At 32.6% G+C, this 24,646-nt stretch overlaps 1 protein-coding gene across 5 annotated transcripts in view; it reads left to right on the top strand.

The window, feature by feature from the left end:
- Nucleotides 1-4,235: 4,235 nt before the first annotated feature.
- LOC124357424 (protein scalloped) overlaps nucleotides 4,236-24,646 on the top strand; it is a 151,830-nt gene continuing 131,419 nt past the window's right edge. For 3 of the 5 annotated variants that reach the window (XM_046809226.1, XM_046809225.1, XM_046809222.1), the window contains exon 1: nucleotides 4,236-4,383. Coding sequence is in view for 1 of the 5 variants with exons in the window: in XM_046809224.1 (XP_046665180.1) it covers nucleotides 4,857-4,863 (7 nt within the window). In the remaining 4 variants the exon portion in view is untranslated. Of the gene's footprint in view, nucleotides 4,384-4,428; nucleotides 4,864-24,646 lie in introns of those variants that run through there. The other 2 variants (XM_046809224.1, XM_046809223.1) reach the window with 1 other exon arrangement.

The following is a 24,646-nucleotide window of genomic DNA, read 5'->3' as shown; positions in this document are numbered from 1 at the left end:
TTTTGTTGAAAAAAACGAACAAACACACACTCTACGTATAAGTATAATATCGTTTGTTATTGGGAGTGATAACAATAAAAACCCAAATAGGTAGCAATCTACTGTATTATAGCCAGTATCTAATGAGAAGACATCAGAAAACAAATTATGCATCGATAATATTTTAATGGTGTTTTTTTTTTTCATTTACATTACACTAGAACATACACAAAGAAAAATGTTGAATTAAAAACTGGGGATTAATGTGGATTTATCAATAGTGTTTGCATTAATGGTAATTAGCATTAGTTTCTAATTACTTCTGGTATAATCATAATTCCCTGATGGTCCCAAAAAATCTACTACACATTTCAGTAACATGTTACAACCATGTCAGAACACATTAAAAATAATTCTTACACTATATACTGGATAGTTGATTTTATATATATATATATATATATACATATAGTATATATATATATATATATATATAATTTTGTAAATTTCAATGTCAGTTTCAAATATGTTATCTGAAACACAGTTAAGTTTATGGAAGGAGTTGAGAGTGGTATGATGGGGATATGGAATGCAATAAAGGTAAGAAAGTAGCGAACTCATGCAAAACCCGTGTCAACGCATATTTGCCAGATGAAGACGTACTTGGCATTACAACTGAGTTATTGGATTCATAACATTCTTCTAGACTCAATACTGTACTGTATACCTGAGCTGGGATTGGCCAGTGTTTTTGCAGAAATGTAAACATCCATGTTGTTTATTTTTTAACCTGCACATTACATAAAAACTTTGAATCTGAGTGGAAACTACGATAATTTATTGTCAAATAACATAGTAAGATGTGTTATTTTGAGCAATTTTACTGTGCTTTAATACACTTTGTACTAAATTGGAACATTTTTTGTCCTTATCTGTGTGTTTCTTTCCATTCAAATTAAAATATAGTTTTTAAGTTTGAAATATAAAATGTGTTCAGATAGTTGATATATTACATTAAAAAAGTGTGCTACACAATATTTTTAAAGACTTAATTCCATCATAATACCCAAACTAAATACCTAACATATTATACAGTTTGAAATATAAAAATATTAACAATTTTTAAATAAACAATAACAGTTCTATTTCTTTGATGGAAATTGTGTTATTAATCTAGTTTTCCACTATAATATGCATTGAACTGTGTCAATCTCGCTACAGTTGTAAATTGGTAGGATATTGTGTTAACTGTTCCAAAGACTATAAAACTACCAACCTAGTAATTATTATGTTACATTATGAAATTAATGTTCCGTAACTAATCATTATAGGTTAATAACAACTTCTCTGTATTTTACTTCCTTCATATGAATTTTAACTCATATTATATAATTATAAGGGAACTACCTGGAGCATATCGATCCTCTGCTGTCACTATAATAACAATTATTTAGTGCTCTAAGGATAAAAATATTAATTTATAAAGCAGTGACCATTTACAAAGCATACTAAAGACAGTTTTGTACCAGTGATTTTTTGTATTTACTTCTATTATTGCAGGTCTACACTGATAAGTTTTGTGTGTGCCCTTGCTTGAGCGAATTGTTTCTTTATCAAACAAGGCAAACATAAATAGGATCAGTTATAATTGCTATACCAAATATTGTCTCTATACAAAATATTGATTAGCATTAAAATAACATACCCGAAGTTATTTTCAAAATACATCAGGTTAACCGTTAAAACGTTAAAAAAGAAGATGTATCATAGATGAAAGTTGTAATTTTTTCAATATTGATAATATTTAAAGAATTTGTATATTACCAAAAATCATTTATGTTAAAAGTTTAATCAATAGCTAAGCAAAGATGCTTTCAAAAATATATGCAAGATAATAAAGTTATTTATTCAAGATATACCTTTTATTATTTTACCTTGTGTGTGTGTAAATATGGATGTTTTCTTAATCATTCAGCAAGGTTAAAATATACATTTTACAAGAATTTATCTATTTAATGTCTTAAGTTACTAAATAATTTTCATAAAAATGTTTTGCAAACTATGCAAATCAAGATGTTTCAAGGACAGTACCTATACCATGATTTTCCAAAGTTTGAGCTATGATCTTTATGAGGAGAGGGACAACTTTGGCAAGTTTTAATGGAATTGTCTTTATTAAAAAGAGCACTAATAAAAAGGCTCAATCTGTTTTTAATTGACCAATGCATACTTCTTTTTACTTCAACAAACTTGATCAACTCTTCCATGTTTGTATATCTTTGTGTCCTGATTTGACATTAGTGTTGGCTGGGCTAAAATCTGTGATCTTGGTTGATTCCCATCTCAACATGAATACAATGTATTCACTCTGTTCGTCAGTAAGGTTCTTTAAGAATCCAATATGACCAATTTTTCTGTTTGCCAAATAAAGTTTTGAGATCTCCAGGATACCATTTTATATGTTATTAAATTGGAATATTTTTTCACATTTTGTAGTGTTTAAATTTGATTGAATTATTACATAGATATTCTTCTATGACTTTGATGAAATCTATTTGTAATATGCAGGTAGAGGAATAAAATGTCTCCCTTCTCTTTTAACTTCTATGTAATTAAGTTGAAATCTAAAGCATTGGAGACTATTAGATGGCTTGAATTTTTTTAAATAATAAAAAAAATTATAAAATAAGCTGAGGATATCTAATAACGTCACCTTAATTTTAACCGTCATATAAAAGAAAATATAAAAACAGTGTAGAGCCATTTATAAACAGATTACATATTATTTTGAGTTTAACACCTTCACTACGACTCTGAAATGATTGAGAATAACTAGTATCAATCTAAGGTGTCTGCTGCTGGCAACATGTTAAAACAAGGTTTAGACTGAAGAATCAGAACTTAAAAGTTCATAGCTCTTTTGCCTGGTGTACAATCTGATTTATTACTATTGATAATAGTGCCTATGTTATCATACAGCATATATTTTATGAAGAAATTTTAGAATTGTGTCAGTAAGCTTACTTCTGGATCTTATGTATGTTAATAATATAATCTCAGCTTGTATCAAAGATGGTTTTTGCCCAAAAGAATGCTTTCCGAATAATATTAAAAGTAGACAGCAGAGAATCATGTAGGCCTAATCCTCTTTTAAAGAATCTTTAATTTTTTACTTTATATTCACTATGTATTTTTTTTAGTTATTTTATAATCTTGTAATAGAGTGTGCTTAAATATGAAACCATATGTGCTATAAGATAAATAAACCTTATCCAAGGTCTATAAAACCTATGAAAGCCATATCACAGTTAATAGTAATTTCACAAGTAATATCTTCTGAAAATTTGAAAGCTCTATGTGTGGGGGAGGGGGGAGAGGATGGCCCAAAAAGTTAGTAGAAAGGCAAACTAACTCTCTTAGTAATAATATAAATTCATTTGCACCTAAAGACTTAAAAACTTATTAAACAATATCAAAAAAGTAGCCTTTCTTATCATTATAAGTTTAGCAGAAACTCTATTTTTTTGTAGCCCACCTAAAACTATTTTCACTACATCCAACAACTTAAAAGATATTCTTTCACAAGCAAAAAATTAGCAGTCCCAATCAACACCTCAAAATTTATGAAATTTCTACCACATGTAGATTCGTTTGGAAATTATACGAAATAAAAGATAGGTAAATTAATATTAGGTAATAACTCTATGAAAATGTAAACTGACAAATAATTTAATTTTAAGTCATAATTTGGAAACTGCATCGTACCTGTACAATGCAATACACCAAGATCAGCCCAGGAGGTGGCGCTCCCACTGTATCGTGCACCATTGTTGAACTAGCTGAATTTTCACCTCTCATTCTAAAGGTGCTGGTCTTCTACAAAATTGAACGTCTTACGGAACATAACGTAAGGGATACAATGCGTAGTATACCGTAGTAGCAATATGTTATAACTCTTTGTATATATTTTCAATTAAATACATTTTATATTGTATTTCTTCCTTGTGTATTAATGTAGTTCGTGAATATAATAAAACACAAAGGATTACAATTTGTATAGGCATTATCAAACTAAGTATTATATCCAATCAATAAACTATAATTATGTAACAAATAATACTTTCATGCATGCTATTATTGTTAGGAAGGTGTTAGTGAGTTTGAAATTGGCGCCAATAAACTTGTTTGGGACGAAGTGGCGGGAGTAACCGTGATCCTTCCCACTCTCTTCCCCAAGCTGTGTCACCACCTGCGCGCAGCGGTTGCGCAGTAGATCTGTGCGTTGTCTGGATTCTTTGTGCCATTCTTGGCATACCAAAATCAGACTTAGTCCTCATATTTACGGACCAAATACCGCCCTAAATTTCATCAAACTCGCCGTGTAGGCGCTCAAATTTCTCTCTGGTGAGTACAAAACATCTTGATTATTATTTTCATTTAGTATTTTAAAGAGTTTTAGAGGATTTAGGGGCTAGAATGCCAGCAATGTGATCGCGATTCCTCCAATACTTTACATACTTGTCATGTTTGCCACTACGAACTTCCGGCGAGGCGGTGGGAACTTCGTTTACTCCTCATCACTACTCTGTTATTGTATCCAGAGTTAGGTTATTTTGTCAGTGCGCGTGTGATTATTCGTAAAATCGTGTATGTGCAGTGGAAAACTGTTATTTATAGTCAGTGAGTGAAGTGCTTTCAATCCTACAACCCGTTGTGATGTATAACCGTGTTTTTCTGTGTGTTTTGTAGAATACTACTAGTAGTATTTTTATCAGTGTTTATTTTGATTTAAAAATGAAAGTTTTAGCGGCGTGATGAAAAAATTGCAAAGTGATGTTTGTGATGTGACAAAAGTGGAATTGTGTTTGTGATATTTAATGCAAAGTAAGTTTGTTGTGTTCAGTCTAATTAATTTATCTAAATATTTAAATTGCTTGTTAGTATTTTTGTAGATATATGTGATCTCATATACAGCTATATTTTCTTATACAAATCTCAATAAACATAAATTTGCTGTTGTTATTAATTGAACTGACATAATAAAATAATAACAATATAACATTTTTATACTTTCTTAATTGTAAATAGGTCCATTTTAATCCTCTGACTAAATAAATCAACGGTATTAAAAATTGACTGCCTGCTTCATATTTGAGGTATACAATACACTGTCTTATTAACATTTGTTTAACATTATATTATCTTTTTTAATCTTTGGTATTTACAGCCTATGATCTAAATGACTTTCCTTATATCTGAATTAATTTAAATATCTAGATATTATAGACCCATTTAATATACCTAGTAAATTTAATTGCAATTTTTATTTTAGCAGGAGGTAACTAACGTATTTACTCTATGTTTAAAAATTAACTTATCATTGTCATTACTAAAACTTGTCTTAGTGTGTAACATGGATTCACATGCAAAATGAAATCCTTCAAGAGTGAATTGTACAGAAAAAGAAGTCTAAAATGTATGGATACTGTATCAAAACGTAATTTATGTAAAATTTAAATTCTATAGTTTTTATGGATGAATAATTATTATAATAATTTTCCATTAGATTATAATTGAACTACATATTTTTTAAAAGTTGATAGTTTCAGTTCATTGTTCCTTTTCTAGTAAGGTTTACGTGATAAAGTTACTTAATATTGATTTAAACTTATTAAAAGTCACCTATTTTATTTGTCTAAAAATATTCAGTTAAACTTATTTATTGATGTTTGAAATACCATGATCTTATACTTATTGTATGAAAATGCATTTTAATTGTATACTATCCAATTAATTTTAATTCAAGTTTAAGTTATGTGTATACCTTCTTTTGCTCCTGTCAAAAATAAAAAATAACTGATTTTTGACCAAAATATTTCATTATTATTATATAAAATTATAAACATTTTATAAGAGAAGTATATAACTATAAGAAACAGAAAAATAAGAACAATTTATTTCCTACTCTTCATAGTCTTATTATATTGTACTTTTTATTATCGCCACATAAGTTCACACTGTAAATATAGACTGATTAATAAAGCTTTTGCATTTTGTTCAATTCCAAGTTTTTGAGATCCTATAGAGTTGGAATAAAAGTATTAAAGTACTCTTGTTTACTTAAGACCAGACTTGGATCCCTGTTCTTAATTTGCTTGTTAAAAATAAAGTTTGAAAGCTGCTTAAAATGGAATAAACGAACAATTGTAAATCTTAATGTTGAAATTGTCAAGAGGTTGACTTTGTATATCATAGGTTAGTGATTTTGAATGCATTGTTTCTAGATCAGGCGTTATGGTCTTATTATTGATTACTAATAAGAAAAACAGGTGAAGTTTAATACTAACTTTATACAGTATTAAATTTTGTATATTGTAGGATATTAATGTCGGATATCAATCAATATAGATGAATAGGCTATTTATGACTCGGTTTTTAATGAATTTGCTGTTCTATATTTATAATTTGATTTGATTTAATTTAATATCATAAAGCAAGTTAATAATCAAACTAGAGTTTTAACGAAATCTTTTATTTTCAAGCCTAATTGTAATCAATTTTAAATAGTTTTAGTGTAGGATTGATTAACTTTTAATGTGATTTTTAAATAAGTGTGAATACCTACCACGTGGATGTAAAGTAGTGAAAATAGTGCAAAAATTCCAGTTAAAATTTGTGTTTGATCTTTTCAGGGAATAGATCATATACGTTCTATTATGATATATTGGACGTAAAAACAGTAGTGAAAATAGTGCAAACATTCTAGTTAAAATTTGTGTTTGGTCTTTTCAGGGAATAAATCATATACGTTCTATTTTACATTTTAATTAACCATCAGTTTAAAAATGGATTACTATATGTGATGAACAACAGAAGACGTGATAGATTGTAATTTATATATATATTTTATCTGATTAAACTTAAAAGTTATAATTTAAAATCATTCTGATTCTAATTTTGTACTTAAATGGCAGCTCATTGTTTCTGTCAAATATCATTATGAAATGAAACAGGTACTCAGATATTAGGAGTTGAAATCAGATTATCTTTAGGTCTATTATCAGTTAATATAGGTAATCTACACTATTTCTGGACACAGTGTAATATCAAATTCCCTAAAACCTCAATTTAGTTATTAAAAACCTATTTAAAATGTCTCTTTTTTATTGATTTATTTGATTTTGCTTATAAATACACTTATACAACTTTTAAGGTTCTGTATTTTAAGGTAATTTATTGCTCCCATCCCCCTTAATACTCAATCTTGAGCCACCCAGATCTACTAAAATCTTATAATTGTTGAACTATTTGTTGTAAGTAAAATAAGTAAACGATCTAATGGATTGATGTATCATAACCCCAAGCACACATAATCTTTATAAAGGATACCCTAATTTATTGACAGAGTAGGAGAATGACATTTTAAATCTAACTCAATCAGTTTAAATGCTTTGTCTTACGTATGTAACTACAGTAGGCTCCTTACTAGTTTTGATGAATGGTTATGCGGTTTTTCAAGCAGATTCGTTGTATACTGCTAACTGACGTAAATGTATTTAAAGGATTTTCTATTTTCATGATGCAAACATTTTCAGAACTATGAAACTAGATGTGCTTAGTTAATTACCATTTAACTTAACAGTTCGTAAGGTTAAAAAAGAAATCTTGAAGTGATGGTCAAATCAGTTAAGTATCTTAGGAGTCTATTATTACCATTGAGTACTTGGCTATTGTTTGTAGAGAGCATAACTGATGTAATGACATGCATAGCTGTGATTTATTGATGATTCATATGATTTTTTAAATCAATTTGTTTTTTTTTGGTAGTAGTATGACATTTTAACTGATTATTACAGACGACCATAACAATATGCTGGCTATTAATTTAAAAAAAAAATAATTTTGCTAAATTATAGTTTTGGAAAAATATTAGGTCTGAGTCTACATTTATAAAATGTGTATATACAATTAATGTAAAGTTTTGTAAATACAATTTACTGCTATATTTATATTTAAATTTCAATAATGTACTTCTTAAGCTAGGAATCCTTAATGTCATATTAATGTTATTTGAGAATCTTAAAAGCAAAATATTAGTGCAGATTTAGGAAAAGAAAACATGTTTTTAGTTTATTTTAAAATATAGTTAGTTGATCATAATTATGTTAGATATATAGGGATGTAGCCTGCAGTATTTCTCACTCATAGTCATATATAAACATTATTACAATATTCAGTTAATCTTACCGTCACTTTTACTAGATTGGATATATCTCCTGTTGTAAATGTTAATATAGTGACTATATCAGTGTAACAAAAGTGTAGTAGCACCTCTTAACCCTCAAGTGCTGAACCATTACCAAGCATACGACAGGGGGGTTTTAATTACATTATAAATACACAAACATGTTAATATATCATGTAGAGTATTATATATATATATATATATATATATATATATATATATATATATATATATATATATATTCAGAAATACAAATGCTCTATAAGGTAAAAAAAAAATACTTATAATTTCTTACTTAGAGAAATGGTCTTGCGGAAGGACAGAGCAAGCGATTTTTCCTAATGTATAATAATTTAATAAATGTAGTAATACAAATTCCAAAATATATGTTGTTTTACATTTTACTCTGAATAACATAAATGTTGTATGAAAACCATTGGAACAAAAATTACTTTTAAAAAAGACAAAATTAATTACCTTTTTCTTTTGACTAAAATTATTTATGTCATTTTGTAATAATTGTAATAATGTTATGTACATCATATGTACTTGTGCAATGGATATTACATCCTAATATACAAGGTGTTTGAAAAGTATGGGTACGGCTTAATATTTTACAAACCATAGCAGATAACATCTATAAACTTTGCACATTGTCATATGGCTATGTAAACTATTTTTCCTTGCTATTACCATGACATGCCAACCATGGGGGGGCGCAATAAATACCGATGTTTTTTAGTTTGATTAATTGTGTTATAAATTTATGACATAATTTGCTAATTAAAAAAAGTCAGTGAAAACACATCGGTTAGTAGAGTGAAACGCCGCCTACCGCATCAGAATACGATGATCCAGTCAGAAATGGCAGCGCATAATGTACTTCACAATGTTTAAATAAAACAACCCGCCATTTCTGATTGGATAAACCTTTTGAGATGCGGTTTGCGGCATTCAACTCTACTAAGTGAGCTCTTTCAAATGAGGTATCACTCGACCCATGCTTTCATTTAAGATTTCCATGTTTTCCTCTGTGGGCCGTCCCCCCATGGTTGGCATGTCATGGTAATAGCAAGGAAAAATAGTTTACATAGCCATATGACACTGTGCAAAGTTTATAGATGTTATCTGCTATGGTTTGTAAAATATTAAGCCGTACCCATACTTTTCAAACACCTTGTATAGTAACGTTTAATTATATACGTAGGCAATTAAAGTTAAACATCAGTTACAAAACACAGTTTATATGGAAACCTGCTGTTTTGTATATACCAACAACGGTCTGAATCAGCTGTTTTTTTATTTCTTATACTTCTTACAAGCTTCCGAAATAGTACTTCCAGTTTCATCAGTGCATGGAGGAATTATTGCTAGATATTACATTACGAAGAACTCAAATATTTAATAAACTGTTGTCAGTAACATGTCAAAACAAATCCATCACACAGTGTGATGGCACTTTGAGGGATGATGGTGCAAATCGTCAAGATATAGTAGGTGTGTTGTTTATACACTATTATGGATACATCCAGGGCCATACTCAGCTTTGGCGGATCCCGGAAAAGATAATCGACCAGGTCCGTCAAGTCTCTCACCTCGCTGTCCATCAACACGGTTCCTTAAAATATACGTGTGGGGAGGTCCGGCCTGGGCTCCCTGAGGGTCCAGGCCCTGGTAAAATTGACCGAAAAAATCAGTCTGGGTATGGACTGAACAAAATGTTTAGCATGTTGACTGAAGAAGTGTACCAAATTACAGTAGGCTATCTCTTAGTAGATGGTATATTCATTGGTCATAGTTACACTAGTATGGATATATCTCGAGAAGATATTTAAATGTTAACTGAAGTGTACCAAACTGCAATATCTTTTAGTAGATTTTCTAATTCACCAGTCATGGTGAGTGTGTTATTAATACTAGTCTGAATAAGTCTCTTGTAAAAGATTTTCCAAGAAAGTGAAAATCATAGCACTAGACTAATTAATCACCCATAGTGGATGTGTTATAGTAGTCTGGATATATCTCCTGTACAAGACGTTTAAATTCTGATCAAGGAAATGTACCGAATTGCAGTATCTCTTAGTAGATGGTCTATTTCATCGGTTATAATGAAATTTTTACAACACGTTAATATACAGAGAGCAGGACCAAAAAGGAGTTTCACTTATTCGTTAGATAAATGACCTAAATAACCAGATGCAGTAAATAACAGATGTTTTTACTTAATGCTATTCCTGGAAGGATTTATTTGACACATTTTAAATAATGTTAAAGGACATTTGTAACAATTTAAAATGTTTTGCTGAATAACAATAAGCTAGCCGTCACTCACTGGGGCTACACCAGCTCTTTAAATGGGGCATTGGAAGATTTGGGGATTAGAGGAGTATGGTGATGGGTTTAATTTGAAGATATGGTTTGCCAGGGAGTTAAAAACTATATATGTTCTTGATTGTACTGACTACTAGGATTGCCCAATGAAGTTTGTGCCATGTCCAGTCATAGTTGATTGTGCTATGAATAGCAAGTTGATCCAGGAAGACTTCTAGGTTCTATATTTTGTGTTGGAGATGGTGGAGTTTCAAGCAGAAATTGTATGCAGCTATATTTTAGTCTACAGTTATGAATTAATAATTTTAAACACAATCTTATATAATTGATTCACTGTGTTAATAAAATATTAATATAACAAATAATAATAAGTGAGTTTAATCCTTATTACATAGTAGGTTTACTGAGTGATAATAAACAAAATTTCTAAAGTTGACACCTTTGAATAATACTTTTGCTAAATACACATTATACCTTTCTAAAGAAATCCATGTGACATTGAAGAGTAAAACACCATCATTTTTGTTGTGGTAAACATTTTTTATTATATTTCTAAAAATGAATTTAAAAATCACAAATGTGTTTGTAATTTTTGTTTGTTTAAATAGAAATACTTTAATAAAAATCAAATATTGCTATGTTTGAAAGGTTTCGAAACAACAGAATTTGTCAAAAAGATACTACTTTTGGGAAGCATTTTAAATATAATTGTACATGAACTTCTACTTTTAATTATAATACTGTAGTTTTTATTGTTGTTATTAGTTTTAATTATCAGGATTTGGTGCTATTATTAAAAAGTCACATTTTCTACTTTTAATACGGTAATGCTAGAAGACATTTCTCCCAATTTAATCATTTCTGCTTTATTATATCATATTCAAAAATTTACTTCTTAACCTATCCAATTTTTCATTGAAAGTGCCGTTATTTTTTATTTAATACTTAGCCACAAACTTTAAATTTTTTGTTGTGTTTAGATTTTATTCTGTTTGTGACTTGTACAAGTAAAATATATTATAGAAACTGTAAATCAAATTTCTATTAACACGTGGATGAAATAATCACAGATTGTTATTTTTCCTTGTTTAACCCTTTCAGGGCCAGGACCAAATATGAGATGTTGCAAAATTTTTTCACATATCATATCCCCTGTGACTAGTCAAAAGTGCCAGGCTAAAATTGGCGATTTTGCAGTCTCTAAGATTAAAATTTATAACTTTTCATAACAATTAGAGAATTACCTAAAAGTTGCACCAAATTACTCGTATAGATATATACTATCAACAAAAAATATATAGATCTAGTTTTAAGTAATTTTAAATTAAAAAAAAATAGTGTTTTAATAGATTACATAAATTTTTTTATATTTTTTTATTTTTTTTTTTGTAAATAACTAAAAAAGGAAAAATAATTTTACTGTGGGAAGCTATTTTATTATATTGTACATTTAGAAAGGAACAACCATACAAAATTTTGTGTTATTTCTCTGATAAATAAATTTTTTATGACACATTTTGTATAAATACGCATAATTGTACTTCGCAACAAGTGATAAAGCAATTGACTCTTACACTGCAAGAAACTTAAAATAAATATTCACATTATGGATGTACCGGTAAACAGATGATTGTAGCATCCATAAACAGTTTCAATACAGTTAAAAACACTATTTACCAAGAAATAATTACACAATTTTATTTGAAATTTATTTACACTTTTTCTATTTACAAATATGCCAGTTACAATTTTACTCCTGTGAAATCGCAAATTGTCAGTCATTGTAACTACTACACACAATAGCTAAGCACGTAACTACTAACACTACTAATATTTACAACCACAAAATAAAATAATAAAGGAGAATCCAGCATACAATAGTACGATTACACTAAAGCATAAAGATTTAACAACAATAGATCGAGTCAGCTGATAATGTCACGTGACAATTACAAAATAAAAATGCATAGACCTCCAAAATAAAAATGATATTCATATTAATTATCTACAAATATACCAGGGAATAAAAAAACATAAAACTTTAATCATTTGACGTCGTATTTATTTAAGAAAACGACGAATATCAAGGCGGCAATATATTGCCGCCTGGCACTTTTCAGACACGATCTGTGGCGGCAATATATTGCCGCCTGGCCCGGAAAGGGTTAACTCACAATTTGATATAAAATCCAACGAGCATTATGATCTTGGAACTTGTAGAATCACAGAGCATATTATTTAGAAGAAAGACAATATTGTTATAACTGTAACTTTTCTTTTTGTAAAAATAACGACACCTAATGAAATTGTTGTACATGCCTACATTAATTAGATCATGATTATTAAACATTTTCCAGATATTTTTATAAATTTTATGCCTACTTTGTTGACGCTGGTGGGTTTTTGTTACGGCCCTGTAGTTATCATGGTACGATTCAAACGCCAATGTCGTTTGACGAAGCAACAGCTGTGTATTCACTACGCAGTGTATTGTAGTTCCCCTGTCCGCCTCTGATCCGCCACCCTCACAGATCAGTATCATACAGAGCAGCGGCGGGCGGCGATACAACGATAACGTGCAGTTGAAGCGAGTGGTCTGTAGGGCAGTTAATTCTATCGTGTTAGTCCCGTTCTTGTTTTATAGTATCAGTGAAATATTTTCTTACCAGTTAGTGACCATTTTAATTGATTTTAATTTCAACGTACAATGTTTAATAGTCTTTATCTTTGGCTTATAAACTTTTCAATTTTGTTACTAAATATTATTATTCCTATAGTACATTTTCGCAATGTCACACATCGTTCTATGGGTTAGGAATGTTGTTACAAAACTTTAAAACTTCGTGTTAAATTTTCAATTTGGATGTTTACTGTTAATCGATAACGTCGTGTCCATCTTGTTATCTCAATTAACAAACTATTTCCCCCAATAACAGTTAAGCAACCAACGCTCCCAATTTTCAAAAATAAGGAAAGTGATTGGCGCGAGAAGCAAATGCAAAATTTGCATGGATATAATTCCATTGAGTTTCAACGACTCTTCCTTCCATCCATGCCGAGTGCAGCATTACAGGCATCTCTCAGAAACAAAACATCAGCCAACGTGCTTGAGTGGTTTGTACCGAATATGAAATCATTAATGCAAGTAGCCTACGTCGTTCAAAATAAATTTAAAAAAAAACTAAACAAAGTGTATCAAATATTTACGCAAGCTATTCTTAAGGCACTTTTAAGAGGTTATCTCAGCAACAGTAATCGGCAAAGATAGTCAGGCTGTCGATGTATAATTTTAGCAGAGACAGTCAATTGTCCAGATAACGCAATGACTCAGATAGGCTTGCCTATCGTCTGTTTATAACTTTTATCTCATTATTTCGAAGAAATCACTTCGTGTGGAAAGGGCATCACTATTTTATCAAGCCAGACATGTAGTTAGTAAAAACGTTAACAGAATTTCTTGTTTTCATACCGATAAATACTCTTGCTTTTTGATTGCATTAATTATTTGTGTTTCTTGGTCAACATAAATAAATAGGGGTGCCAATGTGAGAGTGGCAAAACTTGCTACTACTTTTCTTCAAAATTAGCTTCTCCGTAATGATTTTGTGTGTAATTTCATTTTTAGATTTGTTCGTAATTTAACTGTTTTCTATTTTGTTTGTATTTAAGGAATATTTCCTATTAACATTTGAAGTAATATCAAAGTAAAATAATGTTGCCCATTTTAAAAAGTCGAAGTTTGTTTCAACTTATTTTACTATACTTCCTCAAATATCATCTTCTTTGAGACGGTGTTTTTCTTCGCTGAAAACAATGACTTTGATAATGCATGTTTAGAACCGGGAGTTGTCTGCTAGATGTTCGCTGCTGCCCTTATCTCCCGAGTGTGATAAACATAGCTTATCGTTAGATTACAAAACACGAATTGTTTTTACTACAAGCGATTATGCTAATGTACCAAACATCTGATAGTTTGTGAATCACTCTCTTCCTGCAATACGCAATGATATCACAATGTTTATTTGTTTTATGGTACATTGACACAAAAACGAAGAATTACAATCAAAATTACAAAATTTTGAAAGTGACTTACCGTTTTTATTATAGTGTTAATTTAGATAAAATCAAGTCGAATAAAACAATAACGCTAGTTTAGTAAGGGCGTAAAGTTAAACTTATACTGTCTTTCCGGCAATCGATTTGTTTGCGACCTGTTTTAGGACCTATGTCTGTAACACACGGCCTGCTCTGGAAGTGTGATCTCAGATTAGTCTGGCCATCCTCCCCGTACCGAGAAGTGGAAGTACGAGAAGAAAAGAAAGAAGAAAACCTGCTGTCGTTGGTTACTTTGTCATCCGACATAAGTTGTTGTGGTATTTTTAAAAACTGAAATGTCTCGCGGGGAATGTATTCACTGAACACTAATGCTTAGTTTGCACTTAATCCACTTCGCCGTCATCATGGCTGGTGCTCGTGTACGTTGGTTCCAGTGTGGTTGCACATATTATCTGCAGTATTGGACGTGCGACAATTATCGTATAATATGTTTACCCCACACTATTGCTTTCACACAACGATTTTTCTACCGTACGTGCGCACTAGTTTCGTCAGATATCAGTGGTTCTTTTCCTCCTCCTTGTCACTGTAATGCGTCAGTTTATTTTTTGTTTAGTGCACCGTAGGATGAAGCAGATCGATTGTCAAACCTACTGCTTTCTTACAGTTAATGATGCGGTGTTTAAATTCTGTGGTCATCTACACTGTTTGTTAAACTGCACGTCTTAAAATTCCATTTGGTGCATCTACTGTGATTAACGATTTTCTTCTGATCGTTTAGTAAAAGAATTAATAATGTACCCTTCAGTAACATAAATACATATTTATATCTGAACGGTATTAATGAAATGTACAAATAATATATATTAATTGCAAGATTAAATCTAAAGTGAAACAATCTGAATTAAGTACTCTTTTACATAATATCAATATAACTCATAGATTTAGTGTTCAAACTTACCATAGAAAAATCCGAAAGAAAGGTAGTGGCTATTGAATTCAGGCTTACCTCTTAGTAACTTTTAAAAACCGACATATTCTTAGAAAAATAGTTTTCGGGTTATACAATTTAAATTAAAACAAAACCTTCGTTTATCCCTATCTCACACTTTGATAACAATATTGACTTTAGTACTCTTAATAGAGGTGAGTGACCAAACCTTTATCTCTTTCTAAATTTCTCCTTTTTTATTTTGTAGGTTTCCAAAGTTTTAAAATTTTTGTATTTTAACAATTTGATGTTGTCCAAAAGAAAAATTGTAAATATAAACCACCTATAACGCTTTCGTTATTTTTTTATTCTGTGTTCGTTCTCAGTTTCTGTTTAGCCTAATTAACTTAAAACTGTTATGTTATAAGAACTAAGACGCCGGCTGTGTAAGCCTAAGAGCTAAGATAGTGTAGTTAGCATCATTCAAACTTACCTCTCAGCGACATTTGAGGTAAACCAACCGTCTACAACGCGTTCGTGATAAGCATGTTTGCTTCTATGTATTATATTCTTCTTTGATCATTAATTATACAGAAAGAAATTGAAAACACAACACTTTGCTGTGACCATGAAGAAAAATTGGTCGGGTGGAATAAGTAAGTTATAAAAAAATTAATATTTTACACGTATTTCGACAAAACTTTTTCCGTAGTCTAGCCAATTAAACAATTTATTTGTAAAAATTTGGCATTTATAATTTTTATTTTCATACTAGTCACAAAATGCTATTAAGTATCGTACGACTAAATGAAAAAGTGCTTTTCAATGCTTTAGCATAAATAAGTTTCGCGTGTATTTTTAGTTCGGTTTTTACAGTGTCTGGTGAAATATGACTGGCCAGGCCTGAGCTCTGACGCCAAGCCCAGGCCGCTTGTCTCGCGAGGGAAATGTCAGTCCAAGGCCAGTCTCGGCCCGCCCACACCCACAACTGGCACGAGTGCGAGAAAGAAATGGACCTTTTAATGTAGCCAACTTCGTATGTGCGATTACAATGACTGTGTTTGAGTATGCGTTTCCTTCTGTATTCCTCACCGGGAGTTACTTTGTATTATCATTACTCTTTAAATTTGTAGGCTATAAAACAGCTCTTTATTATCACGATGTTTGTAGTTGTATTTATCTTGACCGCAAATTTTAATTAATTAATCGTTAATTCACCTTTCATGTTGTAGAGGAACATAAAATCTTTTCAAAATATTCCCTCTGACAGTCTGAGAAATGATGTGTCAGCATATACATTAAATGCATCTTCTGGGTCAGTTGAGTATAAAATCAGATTTTTATTTAACAAAATTAGAAGCTGTCCGTAATATTTCTCGGTATTTTTGGCATGACAAAAGATTCTGAACTACATAAAATAATGTGTTTAAATACTTTGACGACCAACAAATATATTAGATAATATTTACAGTGTCGTTATTGTCTGGGGGTTTTAGCGAACCTCTCTCATTAGGTGAGAACGAAAATCCGATTTCTGACGTCTGTATTACGCACGAAATCTGTCAAAACTAGCTGACGTAAGGGTTTTAAATGGAATTGAAACTCGGTGAGAAATTTTATCTCCGCTATGTACATCGGTGTTGAAAATGGTAAACATTCGTCCTTTGGGAGTCTTTTGTCTGACAAAACCCTGATTGTTTTGCCCTGATTACATCGATAATATGGATAACCAATTTGGCAATGACAAAAAATACAGAAAATATACTAAACCGAGCATATTGTAAAGGGCAATCATGTGACATTTTTCAGTAACTTATCAACTCATGCCATGAATCTACTTTGTATGTAGGGTTGGTTGGTTTCATACAAAGTTGAAATATTTTACCTTAGCTTCCAATATTATCTTTATAGCAAGCTAAGTGGTAAAGGACTCTTTTACTGTGTTATAATAACTGGAATTACTGATATGATGAAAAAATTAGATGTCCGGAGAATATATCTCATGTGAGGTAGTTTCATTAACTCACTTTCTTGTCGATAGCAATTTTGAACGTAGCTCAGAAGTGGAAACTGTGCTTTAATATGCAATTTACTTCTTTACATACTCTTATAAGCGCCTGCATATGCTTATTAAAGTGCCCTTAAAACAGAGAATACCTTATATAACATATGAAAATCATTACATGTTTGTTACTGGATTTAATTATTTGCTTGGTTTTGCACACGCAAGTTAACCCGATTTTTGTTCTATGTACGTAAGTGTTGTACCTATAAAACGTATCGATTTGTTTTAAATTAGCCTCTACGATTTGAATTGAATTGAATTTGCGTAGCGTTTTTTTTAAGAACCCCTTCTATCGGTTGATGAACGTAGATTTCTGTATGTGTGTGTACCTCAATCTGTTATGCACTATAATAGAGGGGTTTGGAACTCCATCTCTACTACTATAGCGAAATATAAAATGGTTATACCGTTCCATCGGGAGTCGCTTCGGTGTTGGATGTCCGCTCTGGGGCGTTAGCACACTACCATGCTGACCCGAAGTCGCGTGCGTATAACCTTGTAATGCACTCAGCTACGTCAGGTAGGGTTGAGTGTAGTCTCAACTATCGCCCAAGTTTTCGGTTCAGACTGCTGTGAGAAATGGTTATCGCAATAAATTGAAATCTTGAAATATTTCGGCTTTGGTGCTATGACCCTTCTTCAATCAACAAATTTTACATTTTTTCACGTTTGTTGTTTGAATTTTAACATTGTTCTTATGGGGTAAAACTCAAGGTTGTTTATCTACAGCCTGCTCAGGATGTTTGACCCGTCCTTCAAAAGTTTATCAGGGTCACTGATGACTTTGATATTCGCCTAGAGGTGGACAACTAGATGCCGTGTCTATCATCACTGTTGACTGTACTGCTGCTGGTGTGATGACAACTGATCCGTACCATTGCTATCTCGCAGACGACGCGGCCGACCTCGGGACCGTGCGCGCTGTCGCCGCTATTTCTGTGCTGGGCCCGACGCTTACTGCCGCTCGCTATTTCCGTACAAATGCTACTCTGTTTTTTGCAGTGAACTCCCTCTGACCTGTGTTGATTCTGTAATCTTATACCTTCGATAGCCCTGAGTATTTGGACACCGCTCATTATTTATCCCTCTTAAGAGTCGGTGCGAAGGTATTTAAGTGTTTTAAAATTTAAAAAAAAAAAATACATTTAAAATAACAACGGCTGATCGATGACTCTGTAGAGGCAGAGGAGCTAGGCTGGAGTCCGTCTGCTGCACCCAGGTACCGCGGATCGGTTCGTTTACTACGACGCTCCAGTAGACTCCAGGGTTCCTAGTTTCACTTTTCCGGTTTACGTGCTAGTTCCATTTGATGACATTACATTATTACAAGTATAGCTTTACCAAATAAATAATATATTATTATTAAATGTCTCCAATTGCTCATGCATAAAATGGGTGGAAATTTCAACAAATGATTCAGTAAAATGTCCCATTGTATGTAATTTATTCCTTTTGTTATGGTACTAATGGATATATAGTAATCCAACAAAGTAAAATACAACCGTTAAATTGTATCTGCTTTAATTACCAATCATAGGTAACACCTAAATTGTATCACCTAAAATGATCCCAATCTTTATCTTACTGACGCGCCTACTGCTTGTTAGAAGGACAAAGAAAATTAAAAGAAAATAATTTATTATAGAATCGTGCTACCAATTCTCTTTCAGTACACAAATTGTCAATGGTGTACATTTCATGCAAAATCGAAGTAAGAGAGTCGAAACTCTCTTAGATTTGTCTCCACAAACATAGGTGTGCATTATTAAAGTGTGAAAACATAAAACTCAGATACGATAACGTGACAACATGAACGTGATTAAGGCGTCAATGTGGTAGGGAGTGAAACCTAGAATTGTGCAAAGGTTGTAGCCTGCTGGTAATAATTAAAAACCTTGTGTATTGCCATTCAGCACAATAAAGTTAATAGAAATCGGAAAGATAATAATCGGTTGAACTGAGTGGCGGGGTTTATGTAGTTAGTTGCCGGTAGATGGAGCTATTGTCTGATACCATTTAGCACAAAACGTGATGAAAGAAATATCTGGAAAGATAGGTTATTATCGAAGCTTGGTAGTGGAGAGCTCCAGATAGTCAGTCGCTGGTAGGTGTGATAATCGTCTGTTACCATTTAGCACAAAACGTGATGAAAGAAATATCTGGAAAGATAGGTTATTATCGAAGCTTGGTAGTGGAGAGCTCCAGATAGTCAGTCGCTGGTAGGTGTGAGAATTGTCTGTTACCATTTAGCACAAAACGTGATGAAAGAAATATCTGGAAAGATAGGTTATTATCGAAGCTTGGTAGTGGAGAGCTCCAGATAGTCAGACGCTGGTAGGTGTGAGAATTGTCTGTTACCATTTAGCACAAAACGTGATGAAAGAAATATCTGGAAAGATAGGTTATTATCGAAGCTTGGTAGTGGAGAGCTCCAGATAGTCAGTCGCTGGTAGGTGTGATAATCGTCTGTTACCATTTAGCACAAAACGTGATGAAAGAAATATCTGGAAAAATAGGTTATTATCGAAGCTTGGTAGTGGAGAGCTCCAGATAGTCAGACGCTGGTAGGTGTGAGAATTGTCTGTTACCATTTAGCACAAAACGTGATGAAAGAATAATATCCGGAAAGATAGGTTATTATTAGAGCCTGGTAGTGGAGGGCTCCAGGTAGACAGTCGCCAGTAGGTGTTAGTATTGTCTGTTACCATTCAGCACAAGAAGTGGCGAAAGTTATACATATCCGGAAAGTTGAATGTTATGATCGATTAGAGTGACTGTAGCGCGGTGCAGGTACTCACTCTGTCGCTGGCAGGTATGAGCTAAGTTTTAATTAAATGGTGCATTTCCGAAGCTCGGCGCGACGCCTCTTCACGAGACCGTGATGTTACATTGTGGTCGCCGCCTCTAACTTGTCCGCCCCGCCTCGCCTCATCCCACCCCGCCACTACAAAGTTTACATCTAACCCTACTCTAGTACGGTCTACAGTTCACTCATCAATTCCAACTCAGCAGAATATCGATTCCCGTCAGTGCCCTATCCTATCTTGTAAGAACTTCACTTTAGTGGAAGTTGTGCACGAACACTTTTATATAACTATATATATATATATATATATATATATATATATATATATATATATATATATATTCATCTAGTACACTGTTATCGTACGAAATCTTTATACCAATATCTTCTGTCAACGAATATCAGTTTCGGTTTTGATTGTCTCGTAGGGAAATGCTAGACTACAAAGATTTCCGTTCTCTCGCAATTTATGTCGAAACTTCCCATTGTTCAGCTCCACTTTTTTTATATGGGATGCGGACTAAACTAGTTGGTATTTATGATTTGATGTTATTCATATACTTAACACTACTACATTATATTCGACTATTTTTGGAGTGAGAAGTCACATTGTTTACTCTTCTATAACCTTGGGTGTGATATAATTCGGTCATAAAAAGTTAAGATTTGTTTTTACGTTATCCTAACACTGAGTGTAATAGTGTTAAATAACATAAGCAGCTTAAGTATCCAATAAACAAATTCAATAAATGCTGAAAGTCAAATAATTTATAAATGCTGTGCTGTAGGGTATATATACTTTTTACATCTCAATTGTAAAATTTTTCTCTTATTCGCCTTTGAAAATGATTCGATATTTCTTCGACGAAGAAAGTTGCTTTAATTAATAGCGCCAATGTATTCTATATTACAGTTAATGAATTGTTAGTACCGTTAATTGTTCAGTTATCATTCCTTTATTTAAATTGGAACAGTTGGAACACTTGATGGGATTGTCCTCGGCTACCTGACCTGCTCGCTGCTGACGCATCGTTGACATAGTCATTTTTACTGTCGTCAGGCGTCCTCACAATTCTTTTGTTCTTTCAAATGTGTATTTGATACTTTCTGTTGGGAAATTGGTTGGAATGGATTCCAGAAAACAAAGAAACTTCTATTGTAATGTTTTGTCTCCTTGACAGAACTACTGTAAAATAAACATTATAGCTTTCTTTTACAACAGGAACGTCCGTACTATGTTTATACTGCATACTTCATTCGATAGCGTATAAATTCATGTGATGTATTTAGAATTAACGCCAATTAACTTTTATATTCAATTTATCCGTTATGTATGAGATAAGGGCAACATATCCTCCAAATGTCGCTTTTAAAATTGTTATTGCTGCCATTGAATATATTATGATGTTTTCACCAGTATTCTCAGTAAAGCAACAGTCATACTTGAGTATTATAATTAATGTTGAAAGAAATGAACACTATATAAATATTTGACAAACACTTATGACATATACTGAGGACAGTGCCTGAAGGCCACCTAATAAGTAAACGTTCCGTGCCGGTGGACGTGGAGTTGTGGGGTTGTGCAACACAGGTCCAAGGACACCTAGGCCGGGAGCTCCACACAAGACCCGTTACTCGTGCTCTTGCGCTTGCGCTGTCATTTACATTGCCTGACTTATCTCGATATCTATGTTGGTTGCAGCATTTCATTTGGAAAAGTTGCGTAGTGCTTGGGTAACCGTTTACTTGTGCAACTCTATCCTGTTTTATTTTTATAAACGTGTTTTCCTTACTTTTATAATGTACTACTAAGAATTCATTTAGAATGCTTAGTAAATCTGCTAGATAAAATAAAACATGCAAGATTCTCCGTTTAGGCCTAGAAACTACCATGACATACCCTTAAATTTACTGGGCATCGCGTAACAATAATGAGTTCTTTGAATGTAGATGCAGTATTTTCATACCGCTTATCAGCTGAAACGATGTAACTAGTCAATACTCTGTGTACTAGTCGTAGTATTAACCTGAGTAAGGCGTCTAGTTTTGGTTTCTCTTTGAGCTGATCAGGTGAAACGATGTAACAAAGAACGTAGCGTAATGATACATTTGTAATACTGAAACTAGGAACTATTATGAGCTTTTGACTCTGAAGCATTGCTTTCTGTTATTTAACATGTAAGTAGTTAAACTTTTTGTTCGTAACTCAGATTAAAGAATATATTTCACATCTTAAGTTTTTTGGAAGAAGAAAATGCATTTATGAGAGTATTAATATAACATGTTACGTATTATAAAACAAATTTATATTGTTAAAAAAATGTAAACTAGGAATTGTACGTCGATATGTTGCGTCGCAGTACCGTATTTTGCGTGTGTAGTAGTGGGTCCCTTAATTTAGGCAGGAAAGGCCGCTTTGGGTGCAACTAACAGTTTGTTCTTTAATTATAAATGTATTTTTCAAAACCAGCTGATAGAAGTTAAAGGTTTATATCGTCACTTAAAAACTTGTTTGGTGATATTTTAATTTGTAAAATGATTGTAGGTACTCTACCGTTCCAAAATCAGCTAGTATACTCAATAATTTATCTTTACTGTATTTTGTTAAAAATAATCTTATTTTTCGAAACACGAACCAAAGCGTTTTTAATTCATAATGTACATAACTTAAAAATGTTTTTCTTCTGTGTAAAATACAGTCAGAGGAGGAGTATTCGAAAAGTTCGCCAGCCTGCATAACAATACACTGATGCCAACAGTTGAGTACCTACGTGTGGCGCTGTTTTAGGAAGAGATCGATTCGATAGGAACGGAGAAGAACAAATATCTATCTCTTCACAAGAGATTACAAATTGCGACTTAATGACATCGGGTAACGAATAGATAATACTTAATCGATTCTTCATGATAGCATATTAAAAAACAAACACGTGTTACTATATTTTTGTTATTTTTTCTAAAATATTATAACAAAGGTAAAATGTCATAGTTATGCGTTACGGCAAAAGCTTAAGACGTGTTAAACAACTAACTGCTTTTCAAAAGATTTGTTTATAATGCTATGTGTAGAATTTTTTCAGATGATCTGGAAATTCTAAAACATCCATTTAAAGCTTAGGAGACATGTACTCAGCGAGAATTTGAGTAGACGAACTAATTATGGTTATTTATTGGTAATATTAAATAGAAATTAAATTATATCAGAAGTTTCTTTTGAGACGTGTGTAGTTAACCTACTGTAACAATCAGATCAACAGTTCATTATTTGTACGCTATCTTTTGTCACCGATCCAATCGTATTGGTTTGATTCTCATTTTGAAATAGAGGCATACATCCTCAAATCCACGGGAGTAGACGCTTTGCGACAGGGCGTTGACTGGAAGCGAGAGTGTGTATTTTTGACGCTATTATCCGGCGTGGTTGACGCCACCGACAGACCCGGTCTCCGTGCGTGTGTTTGTGAGTATGTGTGTCTTGGCCGCCACCGTCCATTGCCTGCAGAAATAGCCTCTCGGTTCCTTGGAGGCGGGCCAATAGTGAGAAGATCAGGTGTAGTTTGGCGGCCAGCACGCACGTAAATCGCGGCTACTTTTTGACTGTTCTGTAACATAACAACGCAATATCGAGTACATCAGTCTCACAGCTATGCACCCAGTTCTTGGATCGAACTTCCAATCGTGTCTCCAGAGTGTTTACAAGCTTGCATACATCGCGGCTACTTTGTGACTGTTCTATAACATAACAACACAATATAGAGTACATCAGTCTCACAGCTATGCACCCAGTTCTTGGATCGAACTTCCAATCGTGTCTCCAGAGTGTTCACAAGCTTGCATACATCGCGGCTACTTTGTGAATGTTCTATAACATAACAACACAATATCGAGTACATTTGTCTCACAGCTATGCACCCAGTTCTTGGATCGAACTTCCAATCGTGTCTCCAGAGTGTTCACAAGCTTGCATACATCGCGGCTACTTTGTGACTGTTCTATAACATAACAACGCAATATCGAGTACATCAGTCTCACAGCTATGCACCCAGTTCTTAGATCGAACTTCCAATCGTGTCTCCAGAGTGTTCACAAGCTTGCATACATCGCGGCTACTTTGTGACTGTTCTATAACATAACAACGCAATATCGAGTACATCAGTCTCACAGCTATGCACCCAGTTCTTGGATCGAACTTCCAATCGTGTCTCCAGAGTGTTCACAAGCTTGCATACA

Source organism: Homalodisca vitripennis, chromosome 3 (assembly GCF_021130785.1).
Source record: "Homalodisca vitripennis isolate AUS2020 chromosome 3, UT_GWSS_2.1, whole genome shotgun sequence".
Classification (NCBI taxonomy): domain Eukaryota; kingdom Metazoa; phylum Arthropoda; class Insecta; order Hemiptera; family Cicadellidae; genus Homalodisca; species Homalodisca vitripennis.
This window is presented reverse-complemented; position numbering and strand designations above follow the sequence as displayed.